General features: G+C 25.3%; 1 protein-coding gene across 1 annotated transcript in view; it reads right to left on the reverse strand.

The window, feature by feature from the left end:
* The window catches only part of LOC135924372 (annexin A6-like), a 53132-nt gene that overhangs the window by 19855 nt on the left and 16095 nt on the right, over window positions 1–17182 (reverse strand). The window contains exons 12-16 of the mRNA XM_065459428.1: window positions 17085–17141; window positions 16822–17017; window positions 16704–16762; window positions 16541–16663; window positions 10122–10206 (exon numbers count right to left, since the gene is read on the reverse strand). Coding sequence (XP_065315500.1) covers window positions 10122–10206; window positions 16541–16663; window positions 16704–16762; window positions 16822–17017; window positions 17085–17141 — 520 coding nt within the window. The remainder of the gene's footprint in view (window positions 1–10121; window positions 10207–16540; window positions 16664–16703; window positions 16763–16821; window positions 17018–17084; window positions 17142–17182) is intronic.

Consider the following 17182-nt stretch of genomic DNA (forward strand, 5'->3'; position numbering starts at 1 on the left):
TATAAAAAATCTTTAGAATATAATCATTTTTTTTAATTTTATTTTTTGTAAAAGTGAAAATTTTGTTCAACAAGCCCCAATAGCGGGTGAGGCAAACCACATCAAGGGGCTTCCTAAACCATTAGTTTTTTTTAGGTCATAATAAATTGAAATGCATTTTTATTTATTAATAATGATATGTATAGAATAATTTTATTGTTTTATTCTTCAAAATCTCATAATAGGGGAGACCAGGGCTAGTCGGCGCAAGGGGCTTGTCGGTTCAAAATATTTTATTTTAAAACCAGTAAAGATTAAAATTTGAAATTTAATTCCAAAATAGAATTCTATAATATCCATAATTGGGGATGAAAATAATTTATAATATTTAGCTATTTAAATTTTTATCCATTATGACATGTTTTTGACATAAAAATTACAATATTTTCACTTAATATTATTAGGTTGTATTAAAAAATTAAAAGTTTAAACATGACAAAATGAACATTATATTAGTGTTAAATATCTATTTTAATTTTTGGGAAAGTTTCAGATTGATATATAATGCTTAAATGTATGTTAAGATCAAATTAGTAATATTACCACCATTGAGGTGTAGTAGAATCGTGGTTAGTCGGCGCAATCAGTCAATTTTTATTATATTATTATGGTACCCAAATATATAAGCAAAATTCAAAATAATAAAATTTTTACTAAAAAAAGATTATGAAGAAACTATAAAACTGTATGAAAATGATATCTCATTAAGAAAAATACAATTTTTTACAGGTTAAGATATAATAAATGTAGGGGAGACCGGGGTTATATTGTCCATAAAAAATTGAGAGGCTGTGAAAAGGAGGAGAAATAATTTATCAAAATAATTTTGATGTTATTTTATTCTTTATATAATTATCTACGGTATAAATTAATATCTAATAAAAAAATATTATATATTTTTTTAAATTTAAATTTAAAAAAAATGAAAATTTTTGAGTCATGAAAAAGAGACGGGGGACGTATTATCTTTTTGTGGGGCATGTTTTAGACTATCATTTTCTAAGCATTTTATTCATTTTTTTTCATACAAAAATCATAACAAACATATAATATTAACATACAACACATTTATTACATATAAAAAATGGATTAAAATCACAACATGATCCAGCCCATAAATGACAATTACGGCATTGGAACCAATCTTCATTATGGTGGTGAGTTTGATAGTTTTTGTGGCACACTGAACAAAATTCTTTTTTGCCAGCATTCATATTTAAACTTTTTTTACTTTTTTTTATTATTGGTTTGATTTTTTTTCCAGATTATTAGTCATAGATCTGGCTATTTTTCTGTAAGGTGAAGAGGTTAAAATGGCTGAAGTCATTTGATTACATGTTGTTTTTTTAAATATTGTTGGATGGGGACTAATAATTTCTGGAGCAAAATCTTTTTCCACGTGAGAAGATGATGGAACAGGACTATCACTGACAGATGGTTGCGAAATAATTTCAGATAAATTTAAATTCTCATTTAGGATCGTTATTATTATTATAATATAAAGGATTAGAATTTTCGTCATTAAAAATTAAAGTATTGGGCCATATACCTGAGGATTCAAAACCCTTTTGGATATTTGAAGCTGAGGTGGCTTTTGGAAGGACATCCTTTACTACTCTAGGGATATCATATATAGTAAAACTTTTCCCTGGATGCATTCTAATCCAAGCATCCAAGGCACTGTTGTAATATTTTTTTAGAGGTTTGCAAAGAATATGGTTACTAACGATATTGCGCGAGGTTCGAGTCAGTAAAAATATATTTTATTAACTAACTTTTTCATTTCACACTTCGTTTATATACATTTTTTTATAAGTCCAAATTAGAATATAAACGAAAAACAAAAAAGTAATATAAAAGTAAGGTTACGCCGTTTATAAAATAAAATTAAATTATAACACATAATAAAAATCAAATAATAAAAATTAGATTATAACAAAAAATTAGATAAAGAAATAACGCAACATTCTCCCTCTTCTGATAATTTCATCGGAGAAGTCATAGAGAGTTTGTTGTTCTAGAAGTTTTTCCCGTTTCGATTGTATTCGGTTTCTTCTTGATTAGCGCATAAGTCTCAAATGTTCTCGTAGGTTTGATGAAATCGTTGAACGTTATCGTTAGCTTGATATCCTTATCGTACGTTGTTCACATTTCTCAAATTTCATAATTAATCCAGTCGAATATTGGAATTTGGAATAAATCGGAATATATAATTTGGAATAGTTGATCAAATCAAATATATGAATAATATGCACGAATAAAATTTTGAATTTTGGAACAATAAAATATATAATAAGGAATGATAATTTATGGAATAAGGAATAAAATTTTAATCCAGAATAAGGAACGATAAATCATAATAATTATTATATTATTTTTAAGTTAATCATAGCGTTTTATACTTTTAGCGTTTTATGCGTTTTATATTTTTAGCGTTTTATATTTTATAAGCGTTTAATTTTTCGTGTTTTAGTGTTTAATTAATTTTTGTTTATTTTCTATGTCCCAGGTTAAAATATGCAAATAATATATTATTCACATTTCCCTCTCTTTAAATAAAATTCTTCATAAGATGTTTTGAAAATTCACCACATAATTTAAATATATTTTTCTAAAATGAATGTTTTTTTACATAACTTTTTGTCTTCAAAGCTTTTAATTTCAAAAACATTTTATCATATTAAGTATTACTTATAAGGGTTATTTGAATCAATCATGTGATTTAAAAATTACATTTTAACATATTTAAAATTAAGTTTTATCTTCTTGTTTAGGATTTTTAATATTTTTAATTATATTTAAGAATTCATCTTTAGGTTTATGTTAATTTACAACAATTGGTCATCATTCAAGAAATCAAAAAATATCAATATTATCCATTATGATTTTACATTTTAGTAATTTTAAAAATTTATAACATGCCTTTATCCTGGCATAAAATTTTAATTTATAATACTTCTTACGTGGATTAGAATAATAAGTAACCATCATTGGTCTCACAAAATAGAATTCATAACCTATCGTTCAACTTCCATATCAGTTCTTCCTAGGTTGTCACATTAGGTTAGGTGCTGGCTATTATATTCCAGTCCAACATCCAGAGCCGGGACACCATAAAGAAAGAAGCTTTTTGCATGAAAGAACGTACTAAGGTTTGATTCTTGGTCATCTCAGTAGTTTAGGTAGTCACAATAGATAAGGTAGTCATAACATCACAATAGATAAGGTAGTCATAATAGGTAGTCATCTCCATAGGTTAAGCACAAGGTAGAGTCATAATAGGTAGTCATCTCCATAGGTTAAGCAATCAACACAATAGGTAGTCATATAAATAGAGTCATCTCAATGGATTAAACAATCGTCACAATAGGTAGTCTAAATAGAGTCATCTCAATGGATTAAACAATCGTCACAATAGGTAGTCATATAAATAGAGTCATCTCAATGGATTAAGCAATCGTCATAGATTAGATGGTCATCTCAGCAGATTAGGTAGTCATCTTTTTCTAGTCCACCACCCAAAGGGCACCATGCAAAGAATAAGGATGGTGACGATATGGTGCGAGGTTCGAGTCAGTAAAAATATATTTTATTAACTAACTTTTTCATTTCACACTTCGTTTATATACATTTTTTTATAAGTCCAAATTAGAATATAAACGAAAAACAAAAAAGTAATATAAAAGTAAGGTTACGCCGTTTATAAAATAAAATTAGATTATAACACATAATAAAAATCAAATAATAAAAATTAGATTATAACAAAAAATTAGATAAAGAAATAACGCAACAAGGTTCAAAAACAGTTCTATCCAATGTGGCTATACTTGTAGCCTCTGGTGTTCTCAAAGAAATAGTTGGATTTCTTTTAATAAATGCTCCAAACCAGTCTTCACCAGCTGATTGAGTTATTTCCCAAGATTTTGGTACTTGTAAACTATACCTCTTGGCCATTTGATAAGCTAAAACTCTAACCTAAATTTAAACATAAGACATTAAATTATTTATATATTAAGGCAATTTAATTGAAATCCTAATTCTTAAATTTTATTCTGAATTTATTTTATAATAAAATATATCATACATAATTAAACCTCTAATGTATAGGTAAGAACCAAAATATGTTTTAATGCATGATATAATTTATGCTGAATCAATGAATAAATCATTTTAAAATTAATATACATGCAGCATCATTTTATTTTAAATATATATCATACACACATAATTAAATCTTTAATATACAGGTAAGATATGATTTAATGCATGATATAATATATATAATGCTACAATTAATAAATCATTTTAAAATTAATATTAATACATGGCAGCATCATTTTAAAATTAATATATATACATGGCAGCATCATTTTATACATAAATGGCAGCTTCATTTTATTTACATATATATCATACACACTTAAATAAATATCATTCTAATGTATAAGTTAAATTCTTACTTTAAAGTATTTTATAACATATAATGTTAATAATTTTAAAAAATTTTCTCAAGTTTATTATTATTTAACTAAAGAAATACCATGGCATAAATTTAAAGATTATAAAAAAATTCATTTTACAGAGATATATGATATAACAAAGGATTAAAATACTTATTTAGGGCATAATCCTCAAAATAATCTTGATCCTTTAATTAAATAATCTGTTAATTTAGCTTCTTGAATAGGAGAAAATACTGATCTGTGAAGATATAGCTCTTGAAAATCTTCATTCCTTTTGAACAATTTATTATACCTCTTAATGCTTAGTTTCTTAAATATATACTATTTAAATATATAATTATACCTCCCATAACTTAAATTCGTATTCATGGTTATAACTGTCAAAGGCATCTTATCTTTCAGCATTTGAAGAATACTTACCTTTTGATTATCATTATTTTCTTTGTTAGTTTTTCTAATATATGTTCGAACCATTTTACAAAATCAGAACCAATATTTTAATGAATGTATGTAAAAGGAAAAGACGCACCCCGCTAATACCTTCCCCAGGTCCACAGGATCATTTAAAAATTAAATTTAGAATATTAAATTAACATAATGATTTTCAATATTTTTATATATGATAAAATGGAGATTTTTTTATCATTTAGAATTTATATTAAGTCTGAACAACTTTTATAAAAAAAGTTATTCGTGAAAATGTAAAATTTAAAAAAGTTACTTTGGGTATGTTGAAACTTAAATTTGCATTTAAAATTTTTCATGAGCAATTTTGTCCGAAACAATTTACTTAAGCACCTTATTATAATACATATTTGGCTTAAATGTCAAATCTTAAACTTTATTAATTTTTAAATTATTTGAGAAGGAAATACCTACCCCGGGAACACACTATCCCCGGTCTCCCCTAATATATTAAATAATAAATATTATATAAATTTATTAATGTGATTGATTTTTCATAATACATTTCAATTTTAATATAATATCAGACCTAAATAAATATCTTGCAAACTAAAATCTTCATATACATATTGTGATAATATATTATCTATTGTCACAGATAATATAATATTTTATAAAGTAATATATTAAATAATAATTATTATATAAATTTATTAATGTGATTGATTTTTCATAATACATTTCAATTTTAATATAATATCAGACCTAAATAAATATCTTGCACACTAAAATCTTCATATACATATTGTGATAATATATTATATATTGTCACAGATATTATATATATTGCATATATTAATTTTAGCCTGATAATAAGATCAATTATTTAAATTAATTATATCTATCTAGCAAACAAATATAATATATATATTTTTTTTAATTGACAATATAATATGATTCAAATTAATACATTTTATTAAATATGAACATTTTAGCATATAAATTTTGGCCTGATAATCAATATATTTAAAATGTTATATCTAACAAACAAATATTTATATCTATATATTTTTTTTAATTGACAATATAATATGATTCAAATTAATTCATTTTATTGGACATGAACATTTTAGTTATCAGATTATATTTAGCCTGATAATAAAATCAAATGATGTTAATATTAAAATATAGAATTAGTAAATTTTGAGTATATTTATTATTAATAAAATAAAAGATGTGTGTATTATATGTAAACAGGATTATAAAAGTTTTCATAATTTTGAAGATTGGTTTAAATGTAAAGTGGTTCTCTGTCAAAAAAGATTGTTATATGTAAATAGGATTATAAAAGTTTTCATAATTTTGAAGATTGGTTTCAATGCAGAGTGGTTCTCTGTCAAAAAGATTGTTATTTTAATTGTAAATAGAATATAAAAATAAAGTAAATCTGGAAAAAATTTTTTTGTCCCATAAGAAGCCTAAACCACTTGATTCGACTAGCCCCATCGATGATCCGACTAACCACGGGTTCGGGGCTACTAGGTTCAAACCCGTATCATTATTAAAAATTTTAAAGGAAAAACCAGACTTTTACTAAAACCTTTCTAGAGAAATAATTATTAAATATTTAAAAAATATAGCAGTATATATTTATAGGTAGATGTTAAAAATATCTATTGGTATTTTGTAAGAACTTATATGATCATTATTTTCGGAGCTAGACGATTTTGACAAAAATTGTGCCTAGGGCTGGTAACCAATATTAAAAACCCAATATAAACAAAATATTGTATTGGTATTGGGTCTAAAATATTGGTATTGGTTTAAACAATATTTTCTATTTCTTGTATTGGTATTGCTATTGGTATTGGTTTATATTGGTATATATTGGTTTATATTGGTATTGGTTTAAATTCAAATTACTAATTAAAAGAATAGAAATAGTGATTATAAAACTCTTAATTTCTAGTTTTAAATAAACATGGAAAAAAAAAATCATGAAGCATTACCATAAAAACAAGGCTAAGAACCAACTTCCAAAATTTTACTAAATCCAAATTTTTTTTTAAACTAATATATTTTTGAAATCAACAAACCAATCAAATAATAAACGTATATTTTGAAACTTTTTATTTAGCACAAAGAATATAGCAAAATGAATACACTAAAAATGTAACATAAATGTCTATTTATATAAAATATAGTGCAAAAGATTGTAATATAAAGAAAAAAATTTATGTATTTAAGAAGAATCCTTCATGCGCATCCAACTTTTTAAGCACATGCAAGCTTGGATAGTATGCTCATCTAGTGAACAACGTTGATATGTTATAAGATACCTTTCTTCTGAAAAAGCCCTTTCAGAGCTAGATGAAGAAGCTGGAATTGCAAGATAATCTCTGGCAATTTTTGATAATATTGGATATCTATTTTTATTTAATTTCCACCAGTCTAATGGATTTGTATCATTATAAATGGTGGTTTCATCCACATATTTGCTTATTTCTAAGTTATTATTGTTGTGACTAGGTTTAACCTGATATATTTTGTCAAAAAAGGATAATTTTTTGTTATTTTGTGTTTCATTTGTAGGTTCAGCTGAATTGTAATTATTTGTTTTATAAATATTATATTCATTGGTTAGACATCCAATAAGAGTTTCTATACTATTATGCTTTAATAAGTGACTTGATAGTTTGGGTCAATCATTGTTGAAATAATATATAGGTGTTTATTAAAATTATAGTATTTATTAAGTTTTGTCAAGGCAGCTATGAAGCTGTCTTTAAAATAGCATTAGGCATAACTCTCAACGTGCTCAAAAATACTGGAATATAAAGGAATGATTGTTGAAACTGATGGAGTATTAGCACATGAGGCCATCTCTGTAGCAAAATTAAATGGTTCTAAAAATTCTCGGTATATTTCAATATTATTCCAAGCTAAGGCACTAATATAATATTCTTCATTAGTATTTTGTTGATGATTGGTATATATAAGGCACTAATAATATTCTTCATTAGTATTTTGTTGATGATTGGTATATATTGTGAGATAAGGTTTGAGCAATATAGCCCTTTCGAGCATTTGGTACGTTGAATTCCAACGTGTTGGTATATCCAAAATAGGGTGAGGAAATTTTAAATTTGGATTTTTCAAGATATGTTTTTTCAAGTTTATTAAATTTAGATATAGAAAGTTTAAAAATTTTTAAAAAATTTCTTATTTTTTTTAAAGTTGGATTTAGAGGTTCCAATGCAGCCATGACAGATAAATGGATAATATGGCAAAAACATTTGCACACATTATCAAAATTGTCTTTTAGTTTTAAAATTTTTAAAAATCTAAATTATTACTAGCATTATCTATTGTAATACAAAAAAAATCAATTTCAAATTTTACTTTTAATACAGAATTAAAAATATTATAAATATTAATAGCATTATGTGCTGATTTAAAAGAAATAAAATCTAATAAATGATTAATTAATTTAAAATCATTATCAATATAATGAATGGTTATGCCCATAAAGGGTATTTTATTTGGAGAGGACCAAATGTCCATTGTTAAAGAAAATTTAGAAGTAATTTTAGAAAGTACAGATTTTAAATTGATAAAAGAACTATGATAATGTTTCATAATTTCTTTTTTAAGTGTTTTTCTAGAAATTAATGTTAATGAGGGGTTGCAAAAGCTTATTAAATTTTTAAATGACTCATTTTCAACCATTGAAAAAGCTAAATTATTTTGAATAAAAAAGTCCATAATTAAATTATTTAAATTAGCTTTATTATTTACATTATTAATTAAAAATGATTTTATGGTGTTAATTTTTTTACTGCCATTATTTATTTGTTCACATTTCTTATAAAAAGTTGGGTGGATGGATTTAAGATGTGTCCATAATCCTGAGGTTCCAAAATTGGGAATAGATAATTCTTTTTTTTTTTTACATTTATTACAAATAGCCTTTTTTTTGTTATCACAACTAGTATAAAATTCCCAGATTTTTGCTGTATTTCGTCTTTTATTAGATATCGTTGATTCTTCTTGTTCATTATCGCTATTATTATTAGTATCAACATCATTATCTATATTTATTAACTCGATTTGGTTTTCATTCATTATAATATCCTAAATGAATTAATAGATAAAATTGATAGATATCATATAGAAAACTTACTTCCATAATAAAAATAAACTATAATTATAAATAACACCAATATTGATATCACAGGAATATTTGGAAGAAATAACAGATGTAATATGTTTATGAATGAAAGTAAAAAAATTACCACGATATAATTATCCACGATATAATTATCCACGATAAAACCAAATAATTTTATGTATTTATCTATTTTAAATTTTTAATATTGGTATTGGTATTGGTTAAAATTGTATTTAAACAATATTTCAAAACCAATATATTTAGGTAATTGGTATTGGTATTGGTTGTAAAAACAATACCAATATTTAATTATATATTGGTTTATATTGGTATTGGTATTGTAAACCAATATTATATTGGTATTGGTCCCACCCCTAATTGTGCCGACTAGCCCTGGTCTCCCCTACTTATAAATTGAAGCTAATTATTTATAAAAATTGATACTTAATTTTGGCTAATTTAATAAACATTTTGGATATAAAAAAATATGAATTTTAAGGAGAGATTAAGATTTCTTAGCATAAATCCTAAATACCAATCATGAACAACTATGAAATTGACTTTTCAAGATTTTGAAATTTTTTTCATTATTAACTGCCATAAATGACATTGTATGGTTCAGCAAACCCCGCAAGCTCTAAATTGACAAATGATGATTGAAATAATATCTAAATTTGATAAATACTCATAACACTTACCCAAATTATAGAAGAGTGTTTAAACTTTGCAATAAAATTTAAATTATTATATATTTTAATAAAAATTAAATTTCTGTCATGTAAAAATATTTTGAAAATTTCATCAAAATTTTATTTCTTAAATAAATTTTTAGTAATTAATTATTTCAAAATATTTTTTGTCCATAGATGTATACTAATGAAAACTATATGTATATTTAATTTAAAAATGAGATTAAATGGTTTGCCAAGCCCCGGGATTCACCTAACCCCAGTCCCCCTACTTATAATAATTTGTATAAATAATATAATTAATTTAAAATAAATATTTATATTCAATAAAACAAATAAAATTTAGTACCATACCGATTCCTCTTATTGCTCTCCTCAGTGCAATAGCGTCGGCTTGTGGGTTAAAATTTGGAGCAGGCTCAATCGTACCACCAGCAAACTTTATTATATTACCATAATATAAAGAGTAGAGTAATGCATAGCCAGGATTTATCCAAGAAGTAAAAATATTTAATGTATTTATATCATCTCTTTAAAATTTGGCTTAACAATTGGGGGCACTAATTATTAAATCTATATCAATATTTCGTGTTTTATTAGTACCTATGAGTGTATCAAAACCAGTATAGTAGCCAATATAACGGAATCAGTTATTAGAAACAAAAAGAGATTGAAGGAATTTATTCCGAAATGTTATCAATGTTTAGCCCTCAATTGTATATACGTTTGTTAAGATAGTATAAAGAAAAAAAAAATTTTTACAAACTAAAAAAAAATTAACCAAAATAGGCATCATACCAGAATAAAAAATATAGAAGAACTAAATATCTCGTTGTACTTATATTTAGTGTTTAACTAGTAATCATTACAGTAACTATAAAAAAACGTTTATAGGCAAAATAAAAAATATGAGGTCACACCTTAAGCGTAAAGTGAACCAAGCTTTTAGAAATAATAATTCATAAATTTATTTCGAGCCATTACATTAAGTAGTTTATAATTAGTTTATTGATTTTATCTGTTAGTTAAATAGCTTAAAGGGGGAAAACAATTATAAGAATAAGAAAAAAATTGCTAAATAGTCATCGTTTCAGAACGCGTAATATAAATCTGGTTTGCATTAATGTTTGATGAATTATATTTTGCAACCTTAAGAAAAAGTAAAATAATAGGTCAATAAGCGTGACGCCAGCTAAACCTTTGGAAGTATTAATTTTCTGAAACTTATATCAATTATTAATGCATATTTAGAGTTTGGTAAATAATTTTAAAAAAGCGCATTATTGGCAAAATAGGAAAAAAATTACCAAATATGTAATGCTTGATTCCCTAATTTATCAACTAGTTTTTCAATCAAAGAGAAACAGTTATAAGTGAGACCAAAATTATAACGGCAAGCCTTAAGGTTGAGTTTTAAATATCGGATTTTAAATGGCGATTCAAAAATTACATCTAAATATTTTAAGATTCTATTTCTAGATTAAAATATTTTTAATGTTAATTATGGTTACTCTAGTTATTTGCAAGATGGTTTGTCATAGACAAATTTTGTTATCTACTTTTATAATGTAGTAACCTTTATAAAAAAAAGAATTAATTTATGGATCGATTTAAAAGTACTATTTTATTTCTTAATCACTGCAAAAAAGCTTACTAATAAGTTAGAGATGAGTTTAGAAGAAACTGCTTCCCACTGAAAACGCTAATTTGATGTAAGAAAACTCGATAGCAGTTTTTAGGATAAGAAGAACCTAACATAATGCACTGGTAGAATATCGTAATAAAATTTTCAAATTATTTCTCGATCAAACTTTTCATCACTAATATTTCAGCAGATTTACAAATTCATTACAATAAATTATATATTTTGCTTACAGACCAAAGCTCACTGGAAAGTAACCTTAATAAACTAGATTTATTGATCAATAACTAATTACTATATTTTACCATAAACACTTCTAAACAAATTTATAGGCTTTCCCATAATAATGAACCCAGATATTTCGATTTTACTAACACTTTCGATGACACTTTGGATGGGTGTAGCATTTTAAAGCTTAAATTAATCCTGTCTCAGATCCAGCAAAACATAGTATCTTCTTATTACCCTATCTCTCAATTTTATATATCGTTATTTGTTTTGATTGCAAAGATATTATATTTAATTTTTAGCTACATTATACAATGGTGTTTAATATCAACATATATTGTCTCAAGCTAAATTTATAGTGTATCTTATAATTATTCAGTAAAATAACTATTTATGTGATAATTAGATTTTAATAGATCTTGTTTTCTCTATCTTTTTTAAAAGTAAAATATAGGGGAAATAATGATAAACATAGGCAACCTAAATTTTAATCAGGTTGCCCAAAATATTTTTACCCAGGACAGCCAAAAATCTAAGCATAGATCTGCTAATATAAGATATATTGGTTATGGTGAAATTGAAAGCAATTGAAATAGATAATTTTTTAACCTCAAATGCTAAGGTAGAACGATTGTTCAGTAAGACATTCAAATTATAGCATCATTGGGAAATGTTCCATATTTTAAATATTAAAAATAAATTTATCTTTAGTATTTTTTTATTTGTAGATTTTTAGTATCTTTAACACGCCTTAATATTAGAAGCACCTCTTAATAACAATTATTCTAATTTTGAGTACTCATTATTAATAATTTTGAAGTTACGCATATATAACATTTTTATTACAAATTTCCTTACCATTTCCTATTTAGTATCATTCATTTGCCTAATTTGAAAGGGAAAGGGTTGGATGATGCTTTAGTTTAGATGAATTGCATTACTCCTTATATTTAAAAAAATAATCACATATCTTTGAATGATTACCATTCAAAATACATTTTAATAGTTGTTAATGGTTTATTAAGATAACAAGGCGTGATATATAAAAGAAGAATGAAATCAATTTATTTATAAATATATAAACTTATAGTTACCCCAGATCTTGGTGCTTCTTGTCCTTTAAGCAAAATGAGACTTTGAAGGTAAATAAAAAATAAGAGAATTAAATCTGATCTGATAATGATCATTTCTTATGAGAAAAGAAAGATAATATTTAAACCTATTTCAAACAAAATTGAATTTATAATATGTAGTTTTATGCGAATTAATAAATAATTGGAATTTGAACATTTTAATAATGAAAATTATTAATTAACAAACGATCTATCAATACTTTCTTAAAAATAGTTTTTTGGGGTTCCAAAAAATAATAAAATTATCCTTTCAGCATATAAGGTGACATTTGCAAATGTTGTTATAAATTTTTCAAGGTTTATTCGACGAATAAAGAATAACAAATAAAAATTAATCTTTAAGGTAAATAAAGTTTTGTTAGCATATAATTTATTAAACTTTAAGAAAAATAGCATAATACCCAAGTGAAAATATTACCGAACATCGTTAATTTTTGGTCACTCTTGTTTCTCCTAATGTTAATTTTAAAATTAAAAAAGTGTTTAATAATTTTAAAAAATTTACAACCAAAAAATTGAAAATGAATAAATTTTGATGATCGAGAATAAATTAATAACTAAAACATTATAAACTCTTCAAAAATGATTCACTGTGTGGCTAACGCCTAATGTTTTTCGATTTCAAATATAATTTTTTATATAAATATTATCGCCAACTATTCTACTTAGTCCATTTTTTTTAAATTTAACTAATTGAAAGTCTCTGGGAAGCATCATTCCAGCATCATATGAAAAATATATTTGGAATAAATATTTCTAAAGAGTTAGATATTGGGATATTTAACACTGAAAGGCACATAAATAGCACTGGTAATGTAAAACTAATTTCTGGACGTTCAAAAAGCGCTATTTTCAGATGATAATTTTAAGGAAAATTATCTTAAATCAGTCTACCATAATTCAATAATATATATCATTCTGAATGGAGTTCCACGATAGGATCACACATTCATGTTCTCTCATCATAACTCAAAAGCTCTTGCAATCAATTAAAATTAGTAACCAGATTAGGTAAAATAGCAATTCATTTTCACGTAATATATTTCCGGACTACACTCATTTCACATCGACCAAATTTCAAATCAGAGATTAGATATCTTTCAAACTTTTAAAATTTCGCATATATTTATAAGAATCCTCAGAGATGCTGAGAAAACAGTGGCAGAATGTTTAACCTCATTAAAATCCTTAAATTGCAGCATACAATTTTTGGTCAACTCCAATTTCTTCTTATTTTCATTTTACATCTTATGTACATCTCCCAAGAATAGATCCAACTTATTTAAGCTAAATAAGTAAAAATTATCATCCTATAATAATAAAAATGAGTACCAATCTGTAACAAACAAATATTTCTAATAGAGATTCATTCAACATTAAAGCCAAATTAATTTCCTAAAAATATTCTCAATATTATCAGTGCACTTAAAATAGCCAGTTCAAATGAAAGACTGGCACCCGTAAATTTTAGCACACTCAACTTACTGAATTAAGATATGCCTCAGGATCGTATATCATTAATTGCGCCTACACCCTAATTTCTCTATCCTTAAATTTCATTTAAAATCAGGTGTAAATTTATTCAAAAAACATTTAATAGGAGGACATCAAATATCACCTCAAGACCTAATTAACCCCACCAACTTTAATAACAAACATGACCATTCTCCTAAACAAAATCATAAAGGACGAGATCCCTCTGATGGATATACCTAGTCTGTTGTTAGCACGGCTTATCGCACTGCCAAATAATAGAGTCTGGCTAATAGCCATGTAGTCTATCAACAGAATAACAGATAATAAATAATTGAATAAAATCTGGAATTTATTATAACTATAAAGTAATTAGGTTTTGGGACAAAAAATGGATGTTTCTTAGCAGTTCATTCTATCCGCATAATCCTATAATATGATGATGATAATCTCGACATTTTGAAGTTTGATTTCAACTATGCTTTAATAGCATTCACATAATTAACCTTATATGTGCCTTCACACTAATTTACCCAGAATACACACATTTTATTCAAAGCCTTTATCAATGATTTCCCTTATTTAACTTTTATTAATTTTTTTCCGTTACATCCTTGTCTTTCTAGATATTAGCCACGCTATTTTAAATATCTGATTCTCCCTTTCTTAATTATTGCTATATATATATCTTTATATAGGTAAAATTAGCTATAATTTAAACTTGATTCATTTCGTGTTCTCTCTAATATGAAATAGGTAAGGGAAATAATTAAATGAGCTGATAGCTCGAGCATTTCAATTATAAGATGTTGCAAGATGCAAGTATGACTCAAATTAAATGAAATTCCAAAATACCATGGGACTAATATGATTCGACTCGGGCTGTTGCTTGATCTTAACATAGTATTTGGGATAATGACCTTTTTTAGAGTTTTTTTTATAAAACCCTCTACGGGCATCCCAGAATTAGGCAGGTAAAGCATGTAGATACATTAAAAATATAAAAATATTATAAGATATAAGATATTTATATCTTCGCTAAAAAAGACTCTTTTAGATACAGGATACTCTTTTTTTTGTCTACGCTTATATTTACTTAACAACATGTTATACCTGTTTATTTCAATAATTTAACCAGATTCATCTAAATATATGTATAGCAAATAAGGCTTGTAAGGTCTAAAAGCCTAAGAAAGATATTTTTGTAAATACCAGTAATTTAAATGGGTAGTTTATTCACCAAAATATTTATAGTGTAATTTTTCTAGAAAGAGGTAAGAGAGTCCAAGGTTATATTATCCATAAAAGTTGAAGGGTTATAAAATATATCTTACAAATATTCCAAATTATTTAAATTTAATTTGTTCATATATCTCCTACGGTAGAAATAAATACGAAGAAATTGGATACTTTTTAATAAATATAAAATTTTAAGAAAGATGAAAATTTACAAATTATCAAAAATACCTGGTTACCTTTCCTATAATGCCTCCATATTTATTAATTTTACTGATTCTTTTGTAGAAAAATGTTAATCCTATGTAAATAGATGATTGTCAAATATGTAAATGACAGGTTCATCAAGGGGCTCCTATACCCCCTTTAATAAATGAATCAACATATTCCCCTGGAAAAAGTACTCTTCTAAAAAGGAAGCAGCAATATATATAAAATTTGCTGACCCCCCCCCCCCCTCCACCATCACTTCCAGGTACGCATTTGTAATAAGGGCTTTATTATCAAGTAGTTTTCGGGCATGGTAATATTTATAGTATCAACACCATTCATGTCTGAATTCAATAAGAGATAGTTTTTAATCATTAGAAGATTTTAAATGCAGGGTAATTAATCAAAAAAATCAAGTAATTAGGAGATATGCTGAAAATCAGATATAAATATGATTGTTATATAATTGACTAATTGTAAAAGAGAACACGGTTGACAAAGACTATAAATTATATGAGACAGAGTAGAAAGAGAAATGCTAATCTGATTGTTAATAGGCTAATAAGTGGAATGTTACACGAACACAAGTATAGTTATTTTATAAAGTGGTATATTCTAATTGTAATATTAATTATGGCAACAATTATATATATATAAACATGAAAGAAAACTAAAAGTATTTTATTTTCATTTAGTTATTTATTTATTTGCCCATATTGTTAATTTCGATCATCTATATTGGTTTTCGATTTCCTTTAATAATGGCCACCAAAAGATTTTGATAATTTCCAGTTACATCACCCTAGAATTTTTCATAATTTTAAACAAACAAATAATATCTAAAATTATACCCTAACAGCTTTTTCCAAAGTTTTTTTATATAACTTGTAATATTCGTTTTTAATGTCTTCTAAATCAATCTCAGAGCGAGAAGCCATAATTCTAGTTAAAACTTTATCTTTTGTCCCTAGGCCCTTAAAAATTATATTTTACAATTTTAGAATGTGTTTTTACTTTCATAGCTCTATTCAATCTTTTGGCAAAATATGTCGGCGGGTTTCTAATAATTTCCACTGTTTTATAAATAATGGTAAGTAAAAAAATATTTATGTTTTCTAAATGTTTTTTTCACCTAATTGAAGCAGGCTTTGGCGATATTTCCCAACTGCTCCTTTTTTAATGGTTTCTTCGATCGGCATTTTGGTCAATCGACTATATTGATCGAATATCAAATTTAGCTGATCTAAATTTCTCGTGGCTAATATATCCGAAAATATTTTAGCATTATTTCCCCCTAATAACTTAGACCCGGATCCTTGGTACAACCTCTAAAATATGTTTTAAAAAAATATAATCCTAAATATTATACAAAAATAATTTTATTATCAAGTTTACCTGGGCATCTCTCAGTGCTGCCGCGGGATCAGTTTGCCGTGATTGATCTCTATTACCCTATATAAGTGATATTTTGAAAAAAAAATAAAAATCAAATA

This window comes from Gordionus sp. m RMFG-2023, chromosome 2 (genome assembly GCF_954871325.1).
Source record: "Gordionus sp. m RMFG-2023 chromosome 2, tfGorSpeb1-WG-v2, whole genome shotgun sequence".
Taxonomy (NCBI): Eukaryota; Metazoa; Nematomorpha; class Gordioida; order Chordodea; family Parachordodidae; genus Gordionus; species Gordionus sp. m RMFG-2023.